This window comes from Festucalex cinctus, chromosome 1, assembly GCF_051991245.1.
Source record: "Festucalex cinctus isolate MCC-2025b chromosome 1, RoL_Fcin_1.0, whole genome shotgun sequence".
Taxonomy (NCBI): domain Eukaryota; kingdom Metazoa; phylum Chordata; class Actinopteri; order Syngnathiformes; family Syngnathidae; genus Festucalex; species Festucalex cinctus.
In genome coordinates this window covers 31588315-31604298 of record NC_135411.1, presented here as the reverse complement: position 1 = coordinate 31604298, position 15984 = coordinate 31588315, and the positions used below count along the sequence as shown (strand labels likewise).

The following is a 15984-nucleotide window of genomic DNA, read 5'->3' as shown; positions in this document are numbered from 1 at the left end:
TTTTCCCTCTTTGAGAGGTGTTTTTTTGTTCGATTCATTAAAGCTGCAGCCTTGTTGGCCAACTGTCACTCTGCGTCTGAGTCCTACCTCCTCGCTTCGTGTCACTCCGCGGTTATGATGGTGATACGCTGGTACTTGCTAAATATTTTTTGTCAGAAAGCTGATCGGTAGGGCCTTACATATACATAACAAGCATACAGATTTGGACTTTGATCGCAGTTTGGCCGTTTCTGATTGGTATCTTCCAAAATCAATAAGTCTTCTCGCGGAGTGAGCCTTCTGAAAATCCTTATCTAGGATGTGAAAACATTGTATAGCAGACATCTAGCACAAGCTAGAGGCCCCCCCAAAAAACAATGGAGGCCCACTATATATTCGTTATGACATATTTTGCCAACACGGCAGAGCAGACACACACCGTCGGACGGAGAATAGTCAAAGTCCTGCTCTTTAGTAATCCATTTGACAACCGAGAGTCCTGGCTGAGTGACCAAATTAGGCCATGACCGTGGTGGCGAAGGTTACGCGGTTGTTAGCGACGCGTGTATACAACAACAGGGAAGCCATTGCTCACAAACACTCGTCCAGTATTACATCAATGTGACACAACACAAGTGTTTAGCTGTCATTAAACTATTAAGTGGATGTTGTTGCTCTTTCTATGAATTGACCAGGAAATGCCTTGACCAAAATTTTGAGGAAATATATGCCTTCTATAGTTACTGCACGACATGTTATCCAAACGCTATTGTGTGATTTACGTGACAATCTGTCTAGCTAGCGGCTAGCTAAGGTGCATAGCGGGACGTGTAGCCCATTATCCGATAGCAGGCCGTTGTCGTACTCAATGTAACATTTTCAGCCCGGGAGCGTTTGAGTACATGACCTCACATCATGTTCAAAATATGTTTTAAAAAAAAACATACAAGGCCTTCGTGCGTATGCTTGACAAGAGTTGTCCTGCATGTTTGCTTTGTTGCTCATTCATTTAATGAACATCTGTTCAGGCTATGCCAGAAAACAAAGCATTATTATTCAAATTCATTTTTTTGTAGCAGAAGTTATTATGTTGGTGAAGAGGCTTGATTTTAATCCCTGTTGATCTTCTTCAAACGCATACAGTGTTGTTTGATTGTTCCATTTGTCAGCGCATGCAAGTGAATGAATGAAGTACCCTCCAAACAAAACAATAGCAAGTGTAGAGCAACACAAATTGACCAAAATTCACTTGAATATCTTATACTTTTTTTTTCAGCAAATTTTCCTCATTCAGTTGTGAGCTTCACCTATTCTACCCACACAAACATCATCCAAACAAACAGTTGGTTTTCAACCAACTGAGTTCAAATGATCATTCAGTTCGGCTGTTCTTCACCGAAAAAGGCCAAGGCAAATGAAACAATGTGAAAATGAATAGCCACTTGGAACACTGACTGTGCTTGCAGCTATGTAGTAAGTGAAAGCAGTGCACATACGTGTGAATTTTGAATTCTTTTAGTCACTAAAAAATGTATTTAAAATATATTTACTTGTCCTATTCCTGACAAATAAACCGGAATCACCCACTACCCAAATTGCTGCTTTGCTCAAGATGAAGATGCTAACTACTTGTTTAAGTCACTAGCGTCACAGAGTGCCTGGATGGTCAACATCCGCCATAGTTGGAATTCTGGCAACCGATCTGGAAATGCCCGGATAAAAGCACCTGACTAATATTATTTATTTCCATCCATTTTCTGAACCGCTTGCTCCTCACTAGGGTCGCAGGGGGGTGCTGGAGCCTATCCCAGCTGGCTATGGGCAATAGGCGGGGGACACCCTGGACTGGTTGCCAGCCAATCACAGCTAATATTATTGTTATTATTTTTATTTATTTATTTATTTTTATTTATTTTTTGTTAAGGAAAGCATCACACACATTCTGAAGAAATATCAACCTTAGTGTGAAAGCGGTATAAGCGAATTGCTCAAGTTTATTTGGAAAATGTGTTGACAACTTGACTTAGGCCAAATTTTAGGAAGGTGACAATCTTTTACATGTTTTTAATTGAATTAATTAATTATAATTACATTCATTCTAAATTTAACAAATAGAATGACTCATTACATTATTAAACATTTTTATTTGCCATATTTTCGATGAAAAGTGTAACTGTGCGAATGACCTGGCCCATCTGTTTGTTTTTAAAAATCAAACGTGGCACTTGGTTCGCTCACCGCTGTAGTATCAATTTAAAGACTGCGGAATGTGTTTCAAAAACATAAACATTTACATCAAATGAATGCCTAGAATAACAATGTAAGCACATTTACTTGGCTTTTACCACAAAAAAAAACAAACAAAAAAAAAAACTTCTACTTGTACTTTATCATCAAGCAAAACTTCCATCCATCCATTTTCTTAAAACCACTTACTCCTCACAAGGGTCGCGGGGGTGCTGGAGCCTATTCCAGCCGGCTTTGGGCAGTAGGCGGGGTACACCCTGAATGTTTGCCAGCCAATCACAGCAAGTAAAACTTTTATTCAAATAACATACATGCAAAGTATCTAATTGTTTAACTGGAATAACCTAATTGTGATGTTTTGGAAATTTGTTATCTTCAACCCCACTTACAGTGTTTTGGGGGAAATATTCATCTAAATGGGTGTAGATGTGGTTTGCTTGTTAGTGAGAAATAGAAAGCGCTTCAACATGATACTGTATGACACCAACATAATACAACAGCGTTAATTATTCTGCAAGTTGGACTCCAGCCCCCCACCAATTGTTCCCTGTGCTCATATCTGAGCAGACGTATCATATTTGACATGTCTCATCGGCATGGCTCGAGCATATAGGATTATTCATCAGGGCTTTTGTCTTTATCTGTCTTCATCTGCTCCAGCCTCGAGTAAAGGTAATTAGTGATGCTAAATCAGGGATATACATTGTTCTGAATACATTCATTTCCCCCAACTCATATTTATCGGCGTGCTTAGAGTATGAATATTTCATAAACAAAGAAAAAGTGATGAATACTTAATAGGCCTTATGAGCTCATGTGGCTTTGAAGATCCACGTCACAAGCAGACAAGTGTGACAGAGCTGCAGCTACAAGCAAAATATCGGGGTCACAGGGCAACTCCCGCCCTGCCGCCTGTTAATCATTGTCCTCCAACTGGCAGAGCAGAACTAGGCCTTCGTGGTCGCTAGCAAAGCTGGTTGTGTTTGTTAGGGGAAAGAATGGAGAGAGTGAGTATGATAGTAAGAATCACACTACTAAAATGTTTGGGAAGAGCTTGGAGAATGTAATTTTCCCTTTCACATATCAGATACAGTAATATAGATTGTGAATGGCAGTGTGCAAACATAATTTATAATTGCCTACATTAATAGTTTAAACAGTAAATATATCACAAACTCTGTTGTTTTAAGATTAAATACAAACATTTACACTTACATTTAAGAGTCAATTTAAACTCGGCTGAGTCCGAACGCGGGGTGCCTTCAGAAGAGCAATGTAGGCTACGAAGGTGTGTTCTGAAGCAGCCTTTGCTCAGGACCCATCTCTATGGAAACGAAAACTAGATTTGAAGGCTGGATTCGAGGGTCACGTGAATTTGGATGCCGGCGTGCCGTCGAGTCGTGCTGAAAGCTACGTCATGTGGCTAACACATTCGACCTTTGGAGAACGCAGCCCACCAACTCTGCTTCCGTTGAAGTGACACCGCTCAACTGGGAAACCGACAAACAAGCTTGTATGTCGGGAAGCAGCCTTGGTTGTTCGCGTACGTTTGAAACTATAAAAAACGTAATGGCGTATATTTAGGGTGTAAATTATTACTACATGAAATCAAACATTTTTGGGTGGGCCATGTCTGCTATTTGTGAATTTAACAAAACCCAAATAATTTTGTGTTCTGTAATTTCGCTAGCATAGTGCTAACACACAATACAAAATGAGGTATGCAGGCTAATGACGAGCATCAATGTCATTGACATGTAGACAGAGCATACAATACAGGCATATTGTCATTTTTATCATTTGAGAAAAGCGACTCTTGTTATTGCAATTTAGTTGTGACAGTCTTCACTGTTTTGTCGTCAAATCTACACGTAGTAGGTCTGTATCACTGCAAGACTTTTGAAGCCGCGAGGCCACCATATTGCCCCTTCCAAGAAAATTTCTCGGCATACGATCCTATACATTTACAGCATAGAAATTGGAGAACACTTGAAACAGTACTAAGTAGAAACAGCTGTATATGTCTAATATGTACGTATACCATATACGGTAGTTTATGCAGTAGGCTGCTCGTAAGATGGGAGCAACAAGATGGCCGCCCTGTGACTTCCAACGGGTTATTGGCTATCCAGTCATATATTCAGATCAGCGGTCTGTATGTATTGTACTGCCCCCTGGTGGTCACGGCATGTACACCAGAAGGAGCAGCACAATGCACAAGTTGTTTACATTTCATTTCATTTTCTTGACCGCTTATTCCTCACAAGGGTCGCGGGGGCTGCTGGCGCCTATCTCAGCTGGCTCTGGGCAGTAGGCGGGGGACACCCTGGACTGGTTGCCAGCCAATCGCAGGGCACACAGAGACAAACAACCATCCACACTCACAAGCACATCTAGGGACAATTCCGAGCCCCCAATTAACCTGCCATGTATGTCTTTGGAATGTGGGAGGAGACCGGAGTACCCGGAGAAGACCCACGCGGGCACGGGGAGAACATGCAAACCACCCAGGAAGGCCGGAGCCTGGACTCGAACCGGAGTCCTCAGAACTGGGAGGCGGACGTGCTTTGTTTACATTTGATTTAATTATATTCTAACTTTATGTCTTTCTGATACAGTACAATACTGTAAAGTCTTCACTGTGCACTTCTCCTTTATTTTTTTTGGAACAGAGTGACACTTCCATTGATCTCTATGGGGAATGTTGTTTTGAGATGCAAGTGCTATTCTTCCATTGCCACATTCTTCTTTTGATTAGGCCTGTTCTTCCTTCTGGACTACTGTTTAAAAAAAAAAAAAAAAAAGAAGGAGAATCAAAACTCATACCCTGTCACATGATGAGAGCTTTCAGACCCCTAAAAAAGTTCATGTTGTACATACATGATAGTGATGTGGTGACTCAAGTTGATCTGATGCCCGTCGGCGCCCGAGGTAATCAGCTAATGCTTCCTGTAGGTCATTCCACTGTACAGGCCATTAGGAAAGCATTCCTCTTTGCTTTCGATGCTATCTGAGGTCCCGCTCCCATGCCGTCCGGACATTTACATTTTCTTGCCTTTGTTTGAAATGTTCAGAGAAAACACAGCTGAGGAGGGGGAAACAAATGTGTCTTGACTCCATACATCTGCCCTCCCATGTCAGCCTGCAAAGACCAGAACCGAATGAAATTTGAAACGTTTTAGCCAAAAATGTTTCCACGGTCAAGGTGTTTTTTGCAGAAACGTTTCAGATTTCGTCCTGTTCTCCTGCTTCACACTTAAGCTCTCTCCATTGCGAAGGTGAGTGACACCAGGCCGACGAGTGGCCAAGCATGAGTGAGTCACCAGGATGGAAATGGGACGGGTCCGACTCACAATGGCCTCTTGAGCATACTACACCTTCCAATGTGACGATATCATCCTGCCTCTTTCCTCTTTTGGCTCATGTGTTACGTGACATTGGCAATGTATGTGTGTTATCCAGGTAGTGTGGCCGGCCCAGATAAGCCCCCTCGTACCCCCAATGAGGTGAACACCCTCCGTGTCCAGCAGAATTCCCCCCTCCCCCAGCCCACACCCGTTCCCAACCCCCACTGACAAAGGCATGTCGCGGCTCTTCCTGCTTTTGGCAATGCTCCTCGTCTCCGACAGCATCCAGGTGGGTCCTCTACAGGTGCACACAATGGACACAATAGGTACACCTATTCGTCAAATCCAAGATTTACCAAAACTAGAGCGGTATCGATTTGAACAATATGTTTGTTATTGCAGTGGTGTAGAACTGCACTGCAACATAAAAATTATAACCCCGCTTAAGCTAAAAAAAAATGATGTCCATATATCACATTTAAAATATTTGACTTCACAGAAAAGTGACTGATCATTTCATGTTGATGTAAACAATAATTCTTCACTTGAACCAACCGTCATTTTTTGCCTTGATCCAAATGATCTTAACATTTCAGTTACTGAACCAAACCAATTTATTTGCTTTTAACTGAAATAACATATTCACTTTGATACCAATAATTAATTTATGTATAACCAAATAATATTTCATTCATAAAGTTAAACATTGCAGTTCTACTGATTGTCACGGCCATCTAAGTGGGGTGAAATTTATTCTCCGCATTTGACCCATCTCCTGAGGGTTTTATAATCTTCGGTATGACCCAGACAGGGATTGAACCCACAACCTCCCAGTCTAAGGGTGGACACACTACCACTACGCCAATGAGCTGATTTAGTATATTTGGCTTAATAATATAAAAATATGTATATATATATGTATATATATATATATATATATATATATATATATATATATATATATATATATATATATATACATATATATATATATATATATATATATATATATATTTTTTTTTTTTTTTTTTCAAATCTCATAAACTGCCCAACAATATTCTCCAAATATATAAATTTATCTTAAAACATGATCCTTATGCAACATATGAACTAGAGATGGGGTGAGGCTGGAGAGACAAGAGGAGAAAGATGACGGAGAAGGCAGAATATCTCATTTATAATATCCCATGGGCAGTCTTTCGAAAGATGTCAGACAACAACAACAAGAAAACAGATTATCTAACATGCAAATGAGCCCGGACAAACACACGTGGTAACAGGCCGACACAATGTGAGCTGTAATTAAACAACATCAAATGAGACTGCTTTCTGTAAGCAGTTGACCCTCAAACTACCAAATTCAAAACACTCACTCAAAGCCCAACAATATAGCATCGCCTTAAATGGCTACAGATACAGTACAATGCCATGGTGGTACTGATGTGCTGTTGTTTTCAATGCGCAAGTCCATTTGACTCAAACTAAATATATTACCCGGAGGTCATAAAGAAAAAAAATATCGGAAGGAAATCAAAAACCTTATTTTGGGTCCTTGGAACGTATATTTAATTCCATACAAATCAAAATTGATGTCTGTCAAAATACATGGCTTTCACAATCAAATCAATGACTTTATCCTGTTTTGAATGGAAATTATTACTTTCAATGAACAACAGCGTGTAACAATTTTTACAGTGTGTCCCTAATATTGTGATATTCTTACTTAGCCACATATGGACATTGACACACATAATTTGAATTTGTTGTTGTTCTTTGTGTTTTAAATAAAGTGCAAATTGTTTCAAATAAATTTAATTAGTGCACTGAGAATTGTGCATTCTTTAAAGCTTTACAAAAAATGAACTCTGCTTACGCAGTTTTATTCCCTTCCTGTTACGGCCTATAACCTGCAGCCAAACTTAGCCACTGGTGCGAAAATGGACAAACACGGATGGAGATATTTTTACTTTCCGTTGTACTTGACGCTTTCATGAGAAATCTCAAGTAATTTGTGCACTTCACAAATCCAAATAGCACATTAGTTGTACACCTTTAGCGTATCATCTCAAAACAAAAATACCTTGCTCAAGTTCCCTCCAACATTTTGGATGATACTTTCCATTGATCATTTTTACATTACCGGTGATTCCAAAATTTTGCTCAAGTACATTTCTGTTATAAGCTTTAAAGAAAAAAGTAGAAGCAGGAGTAGAAAAACGTGATTAATCATGGAAAATTATGTGATTAATTAGTTAAACAAATTGTAATCGCTTGACAGCACTAGCGTCGGGCCAAAACCTTGTATGTCCAAAATCGTCACTTTTCAGGAAGGTAGGTCATGTGGATTTCTTCCTCACCTCCGTTGCCCTCTGAGACAATCCAGAGCAACGTGCTGATGTGCTCATCTAAGCAAACTGTCATGTTTTGTTAACGGCGTGTGTTTAATGTCACCCCGTCCACCACCCCTCAACACATCACAGTGTGGGTCACCCTCATGGATTATGACACAGTATAACGCATATATACCTTTCCATGAACTTTGTGTCATGCCTTGTGTCAGTCTCAAATTCTTATCACGCTTCTATCCCACCTGGTGACCATGGAGTGCCACCAGTAAAAGCATGCAAAGAGTGTCGCTATTATATAGCATATGTGCTCATCACTTGAACCTCCCCTCCCTATGGCACTTTAGATGTCCCCCGCCGTCACCATGGATAAACTGCACGAGAGCTGGAAGTTGTACATGGACGAGTGTGAGCGCAACAACAGCAGAACCCCGCCGAGCACTGGTGAGCTAAACTATCCTAATCACACACCTAAATATAACGAAAAATAAATTCATACACGAGCCAAAGGACTGACCTACATTTACAACCAATATATTTATTGCATGAAATGTGATTAATGTATTCTTAACATGCTATTTTAAATTATTTTCTATTGTAGTGTTTCTCTTGGCTGCATTACCTCCAGTACACACACAAGTTTATGTGAATATTAGTTTTGTTTTTTGTTCTTTTTCTTGTCCAACCATATTTCAGCCTTTGTGAGTTGCCATGGCAATCTTATCTACAGAGGGCCTTCAGAATCAGCTGCCCCATTTGACTTTGCACTGGGACATTACATTTGTCTTGACGGGGACAGTCTGCCCCTCGATGACATCAACATTTCTACGTCCTCTGATTAGTTGTAAAACTACAACTTTTACCTCAACAGTGAAAGTGGCTACATGGGTGTTTGTCGACACATATTTTTTACATTTCACTACACTAGAACATCCATCCATCCATCCATTTTCTAGACCGCTTATTCCTCACGAGGGTCGCGGGGGGTGCTGGCGCCTATCTCAGCTGGCTCTGGGCAGTAGGCGGGGGACACCCTGGACTGGTTGTCAGCCAATCGCAGGGCACACAGAGACGAACAACCATCCACACTCACACGCACAATCCGGAGCACCCAATTAACCATGCCATGCATGTCTTTGGAATGTGGGAGGAGACCGGAGTACCCGGAGAAGAGCCACGCAGGAACAGGGAGAACATGCAAACTCCACCCAGGAAGGCCGGAACCTGGACTCGAACCTGAGTCCTCAGAACTGGGAGGCGGGCCTGCTAACCACTCGATCACCGTGCCACCCTACACTAGAACAGATCATTTCTATTCCCATTGAGGCAAACTGGAGGTAGAAGCCCAACTACAGTGACAAGATAAACTGGGAGAGCAAAGATGAAAGCTCTCATAAACACAAGTTCATGAGTAGAAGCTTTCAGCTTAATGTCAAGATGAAAGCGCCATCACGGTCTCAGCTATATTGTTTCTTTATTATTACTCGCAGTGCTTGTGTGCAACAGAACCTTTGACAAGTACGCATGCTGGCCTGACGGGCTGCCTAACACTACGGTCAGCGTATCGTGTCCTTGGTATCTGCCGTGGTACCATAAAGGTATGATTAATAATGTGACTACTCCAGTTGATATGACCCAGAATACTTTTAAGTCAATTAAGTGTGTGTTTTGCGAGTGTAGTTCAGCACGGCCTGGTGTACCAGGAGTGTGACGCTAATGGCCAGTGGCTAACCATGAAGAACACCAGCGAATGTGACTCCAGTGGCCCCAGTCAGGTAAGTGGAAGCTATACAGCCTATCCAAAATCCTCAGAATCCATCAAACTGAAATTACGGTCTTTTGCAGCAGTACTACGGCCACATTCGGATCATGTACACAGTGGGATACTCCTTATCACTAGTGGCTCTGGTGTTGGCTTTAAGCATTCTCATATTCTTCAAGTAAAAACAAATGGCACAAAAAGTTGTAGTTTTTAAGGTGGAACAAGTACACTGACATGCCATGTCGCCCAACAGGAAGCTGCACTGCATGAGGAATAACATCCACATGAACCTGTTTGCATCATTCATCCTGCGAGCGTTGTCCATCCTTATTAAAGATGCGCTGATGGAGGCCAACATTGCGTCACAGGACCTGAGCCGGGATCAGGAGCAAGGATTCTCCCGGGCCGCCATGTCACCCGTGGACCTGCTGGTCGACAATGAGGTCTGTGGACAAACTTCAAGATTCTTTATATCCCCTTGTCGGGGTTAACTAGCTAGCTAGCTACTTGAGGGGATTAGCTAGCAAGCTAGCTACTTGTCGGGATTAGCTAGCTAGCTAGCTACTTGTGGAGATTACCTACCTACCTAACCAACCCCACCCACCCATCCATCCATCCATCCATCCATCCATCCATCCATCCATCCATCCATCCATCCATCCATCCATCCATCCATCCATCCATCCATCCATCAATAAAACGGGAATATTCTATTAATGTGGAAATTCACACAGTGTTAGTAAAATTCTCCCAAAGAGGGAACGCTCATATTTTACTGATGAAAATCCATCTTTGTCTAAAATGGGAATATTCTCCCATCTTAATGTGGAAATTCACACATAGTGATAGTAAAATTCTCCCAAAGAGGGAACGCTCATATTTTACTGATGAAAATGCATGAATGCAATGACTCTGGCCTGGCAGATAACCGTCAGCTGTCGTGTTGCCGCGGTGATGATGCAGTACAGCATCTTGGCCAACAGCTACTGGCTCCTGGTGGAAGGCATCTACCTCCACAACTTGCTGGTCATCACCGTGTTTACAGAGAGGAACTACTTCCAGATCTACCTGTGTATCGGCTGGGGTGAGCCAGACCTGTACAGCTGCAAGGCAGCATAGAAGACTGATGCACAATCATGTTAATAATTATAATATCGTGATTATTTCTTCACCAGGTACACCATTATTATTCCTTGTTCCCTGGGTGATCGCTAAATATCTCTATGAAAATCACGAGTAAGTTTCTGCGTTGTTTTCATGTTGCCTTTCGTCTCGTTGTCTTTCTAAGCTAAAGATTAAAAAAAGAATTGTATAACAGAAAAAAAATAACTGAAAGTCAAACAAGCTAAGCTTAAACTAAGCTAAATTAAGCTAAATTCAGTTCTCCATATTGCCCGTAAATGGTGGGGTTTTACCCCTAAAATTTGAAGTCCAAGAAAATACGTGACCATTAAATTTTCTGCCTTTTTAATTTGATTTTATTTATACTAGAGTATTTACATTTGTTGCCCATTTATTGGTAATATAGTAAAAATGAATGTGAAAAGTCAATATTTACTTTGCTTATTAATTTAGAGCGTGTGCCCAACATTTAGGTTGTGCTCCGAGTAAAAAAGTTAGTTTGGAGCCCTGCTAAATTCATCTTATTGAAGAGCAGATAAAGTGAAACTCCAATAAGATAAAAGCTACATTAAGATAATTCTCAAACTCAGACCGTTAATTAACAGTGCAGGTAGCTATTCAAAATTAATAAGATCAGGTAGAGTTAAAATTAACTAAACAAGGCCACGATAAAATAATCAAACTACAACAGATTAAAGGCGGGGTCTTCCGTTTTCACTCAGGAAAATGCACTATATAAATACAGGATGTATACCCATGAACTTCTCAAGCTAGACCTTTGGGCTTCTGTTAATTTGTGGTGGTGATTTTTTCCCAAGCGCTCCCAAGTCTGTATTTTGCCATTTTGTGTTTGTTTTATCAACAGCGGGACGTTTCTGTGGACAGAGAGTTGTTTACCCCTCCAGCCAATCACAGAGCGGGGGGTGGGGGGGTGGGGGGTGGGTGGGTTGTCACTCACTGTTTGCAGACGGGCCAGGCAAATTTGTCGGCTGCATGACGTCACTACCGCGTCAACTTGATAGCACGCGCGGATTTTTTTTTTCACTCACTCACTCACTCACTCACTCACTCACTCACTCACTCACTCACTCACTCACTCACTCACTCACACATGCTTCTTGTGAGTATTTATATAGTGCATTTTCCTGAGTGAAAACGGAAGACCCCGCCTTTAAGATTACTTAAATGGCACTAAACTAAACTAACTATGCTAATCTAATTTAAACTATAAAACAACAACAACAACAACAACAACAACTTTAAAATAGAATGAGTGCATCCAACTGAACTACGATCAACTTAATTAACCAAAGAAAAAAATCAAATAAAATCTGAGATAACTCACCAGGCTAAACAAAAGCAAAAACAACCTAATCTAAGATATATGATGTCATAGGATGAACCACACTAAGATAAAATAAATATGCCAAACCAACTTAGGTGGCATGGAGTATGACTTGTTAGCACGTGCGCTTCCCAGTGCAGGGTTAAAAACTAAGCTAAATGAATAATTTTGAATTCAATGGAAAACAGCGTAGCTGCTAAAGCAAGAAACAAGATGAATTTGGAATTGATTGATTAAAGCAATATGGTCAAAATAAAGCTACGTTAATGCTAAATGATGCTAAAACAACCAACAGCTAAGATAAATTAGCTTCAGAGCTATCATGAGATAAACTAAAATGATAAACCAACTATGCTAAAGTAAAATAGTTTAATCTAAGATACAACATGAATAAAATAGAATCATTGTACCTGCTTGCTATAGTCAGGTTAGCTAAATCATGACAAACTGAGAACACCAATAGTTTTAGGGTGGTGTTTTGTACTGTATCACATCTTAATAGTTTGTGAAACAATGTTAAATTCCAATATCCTCTGAATACAACTTCCTTGGTGGAGGCAATGAACTCGCAAGATTAGCTAGGATATTCCTTTCACGATCTCCAGGGGGTACATTCAGGTGTTATAGCAGCATACAGAACACAGCAGTGTGAAGAACAACAAAAACAAACGCGAGTAATCACAGTAGATGAAGTGAATAAAGTACAGGATATATATGACACCTCATAAAGTTTATAGCAGTGGATATAAAGAAATTTAAAGATGGAGTGTAAGCACTAAATAGCAGTGTTGCCTGCGTAGGATCAAATGTTGGCAGATTGTCTTGCTCCCAAACAAAGTCAATGTTGACACTAAATCTAACACCTCATTAGTGTGCTCACTCCACTACACAAACTGCACTGCACACACTCTGTTATGAGCAGCCAAATATGGGAATTATGTCAAAGCACTTTTTGGGAACCGTCGCAGGCGGCTGCCACCTCATTAATATTTCATGTAAACATTTGGGCCGTGGCTTTGTTACGCAAGCGGTCTAAATGTTAACACCAAATGTTGATAATGCTGTTTTACAGGTGCTGGGGCCAGAATATAAACATGAACTACTGGTGGATCATACGTTCCCCCATACTGGTGGCAGTTGTGGTAATGTCTGTTTACTCGACCGTCCTTTCTATGTATTCCATGTTCTTTTTTTTTTTATTTCTTTTTTAATATATTTCTGATGGTTTCATTTTATTCTTATTGGTAAGAAAATTCTGCCATATAAAGGAGGAAATTTACTCTCAGTGACAAGGAAATTCACCCATAGCAATGAGGAAGCTCTTACATAACGACAAAAAAGTATTAATATTGTCAAAGAAATTCTATCAAATCAAAGAGGAAACCCACATTGACAATGAAATTCTTCCATTTCAACAAGAGAATTTACTCATACTGACAGCTCTTCCATATTGACAAGATCTCCCGAATGAATGCAGAAATTTACCCTTATTCATTCTGAAATATTGTCATTTAAACAAGGTAATTTATTCATATTGACAAGGAGATGAAATTTACCATTTCCACAATGACATTCACCCTTACTGACAAGGAAATGATCCCTTATCAATGAGGAAACATTCCCTTATTGATAAAGGTACATCTCACATACCAAAAAAGAAAATTCATCCATAGCGACAAGGAAGTTGACCAATATTGATGGGAGGAAAACGCTTCTATATCAATGAGAGAATTCACCCATATTCCATATTCCCATAAAAGTGAAATTCAACAATATTGACGAGGAAGTTCACATATATGAATGCCAAATTTCTTCCATAGCATTGAGAAAATTAATTTGTCCAAGACGAAAATTGTTTGACACTAGATTAGCTTGTTTGAGAAGACTTCCCCTTTAAGAATTTGCAACATGTTGTGTGATGAATATATCCAAAATGGACACTTTAATACTTTTCTAGTGTGAAGATTCCTAAACTTTTGCCTTCTAGCGCCCTTCCAAAACAGACACTGACCACACCTCAGCTCGGATTTGCTCCTCAAAGGTCATCTGCGAGCGTTTATATAAGTGCGATTTGTCTTGACTCTCATGTCAGGCCTGTCACACACACACACACGCCGCTATTTTCCACGCATTAATCGTCTCGTTAAGTGGGCTGTACCTAGCAGGAATTCCTGTGTTTGCGTTGTCGCGGGGACCAGCGGGCCTGGTTCCCGTTTTAGTGCTTCCCTCTTTATCCCAATCCTATCGCGCTCAAGATGCACATCGGTGGAGCAAATAATCCCAAATCCTCTTGAAACGCGTTCTGATGAGCAGGAAATGAACACCTCGTGTTTGCATGACAATATGAACAAACAATTTATCTTGGAGCGCATTGTCAGTAGGATTATGCTGAAATTGATGTGACCTGACCTCAACTCCAGAGTCTTGCTATTGCGTTAATGCTAACGATTTGTGTAAGTAACAAGTTACTTGATACAGTAAAAAGGTCACATCACAAGTGATTTCCATTAGAGGGTACATGGTGTTTCCTGAAATGCCACTTCTTTTTTTGAAGCCTTTCTCGTGACCATAATTACGCTGTTACATGATGCGGCCTCTTTTCATGATAATTTAGTTGAAAATTACACAAAATAATGTCCTATTTTTGTTGGGTGTTGACAATTTTTGCATATCCGAAATAATCTTCTATATCAACAAAATTATTCAATAACAATAAGGAAACTCCCCATCAATGAGGAAATTATTGCACTTCAATAAGAATGTTCTCCCATTTTGATGAAAAAAAATGATCCTGTATCCACAATGCTTTTTTTTTTTTAAATGTTAAATTCTCTAGCAAACAATATGTATCTCACACAGATCAACTTCCTGATCTTCATCCATATCATCAAAATTCTCGTGTCCAAACTGAGGGCGCATCAAATGAGATACACAGACTACAAGTTTAGGTGAGTGGAAATTCAAATGTGGTTTTGAAAATTTGACATCTGACCGCGTTGTGGTGCGTCGCAGGTTGGCCAAGTCGACTCTCACCCTCATCCCTCTGCTGGGCATCCACCAGGTGGTCTTTATTTACGTAACGGATGAGGCCACCGAAACCACCATCGGTCTGCGTCTCACCAAGCTGGTCATCGACCTTTTCTTCTCATCATTCCAGGTACAGAAACATCACGTAGCACATGGCCGACTGTACATTTATTTCACATCTTTGGAATGTTTATGGCATGTGGTCAATCAGGAGATGTTTGTGCCAATCATTTTCGGTCGGGTTTTTAAATAAGGAGATAGTAATTGCTTTAACAGATATTAACCATATGATGTTAGGCATTCGCTCTTTGAAGCGTTCAGTACAGCCAGTGACAAAGACAAAGGTCCACACCCTGAGGATCAAACATTTAAGTTAATTTAATAAATTGTGTATTTACTTGTACATTTATGTTTCCAGAATTATTATTTACACATTCATACATTTTTTTTTTTGTACAAGTATCTAAGTTGATGTGTCGAATCTGCTGCTCTCTGTCTTTCCCTTACATTCACCTAAAGTATGCTAGCGTCTGATTGGTTAGTGTTAGTCAGCTGATAAGGGATCAGGAAGTGTTGGCCTTCTAGCTGCCGTGTATGAGGAGTAAAGTTTAAATTCAGACTGAATCAGTCTCGGTTAGCACATCCGCCTCCCAGGTCTGAGGACTCGGGTTCGAGTTCAGGCTCCGGCCTTGCTGGGTGGAGTTTGCATGTTCTCCCCGTGCCCGCGTGGGTCTTCTCCAGGTACTCCGGTCTCCTCCCACATTCCAAAGACATGCATGGCAGGTTGATTGGGCGCTCCGAATTGTCCCT

At 40.5% G+C, this 15984-nt stretch overlaps 1 protein-coding gene across 3 annotated transcripts in view; it reads left to right on the top strand.

Moving 5' to 3' along the window:
• gcgra (glucagon receptor a) overlaps positions 1-15984 on the top strand; it is a 45978-nt gene that overhangs the window by 27391 nt on the left and 2603 nt on the right. For 2 of the 3 annotated variants that reach the window (XM_077529209.1, XM_077529215.1), the window contains exons 2-12: positions 5689-5862; positions 8266-8362; positions 9409-9516; positions 9599-9693; positions 9764-9858; positions 9934-10123; positions 10605-10764; positions 10856-10916; positions 13220-13289; positions 15007-15095; positions 15160-15304. In XM_077529209.1, the coding sequence (XP_077385335.1) occupies positions 5809-5862; positions 8266-8362; positions 9409-9516; positions 9599-9693; positions 9764-9858; positions 9934-10123; positions 10605-10764; positions 10856-10916; positions 13220-13289; positions 15007-15095; positions 15160-15304 (1164 nt within the window). In that variant the 5' untranslated portion in view covers positions 5689-5808. Of the gene's footprint in view, positions 1-3080; positions 3234-5688; positions 5863-8265; positions 8363-9408; positions 9517-9598; positions 9694-9763; positions 9859-9933; positions 10124-10604; positions 10765-10855; positions 10917-13219; positions 13290-15006; positions 15096-15159; positions 15305-15984 lie in introns of those variants that run through there. The other variant, XM_077529201.1, reaches the window with a different exon arrangement.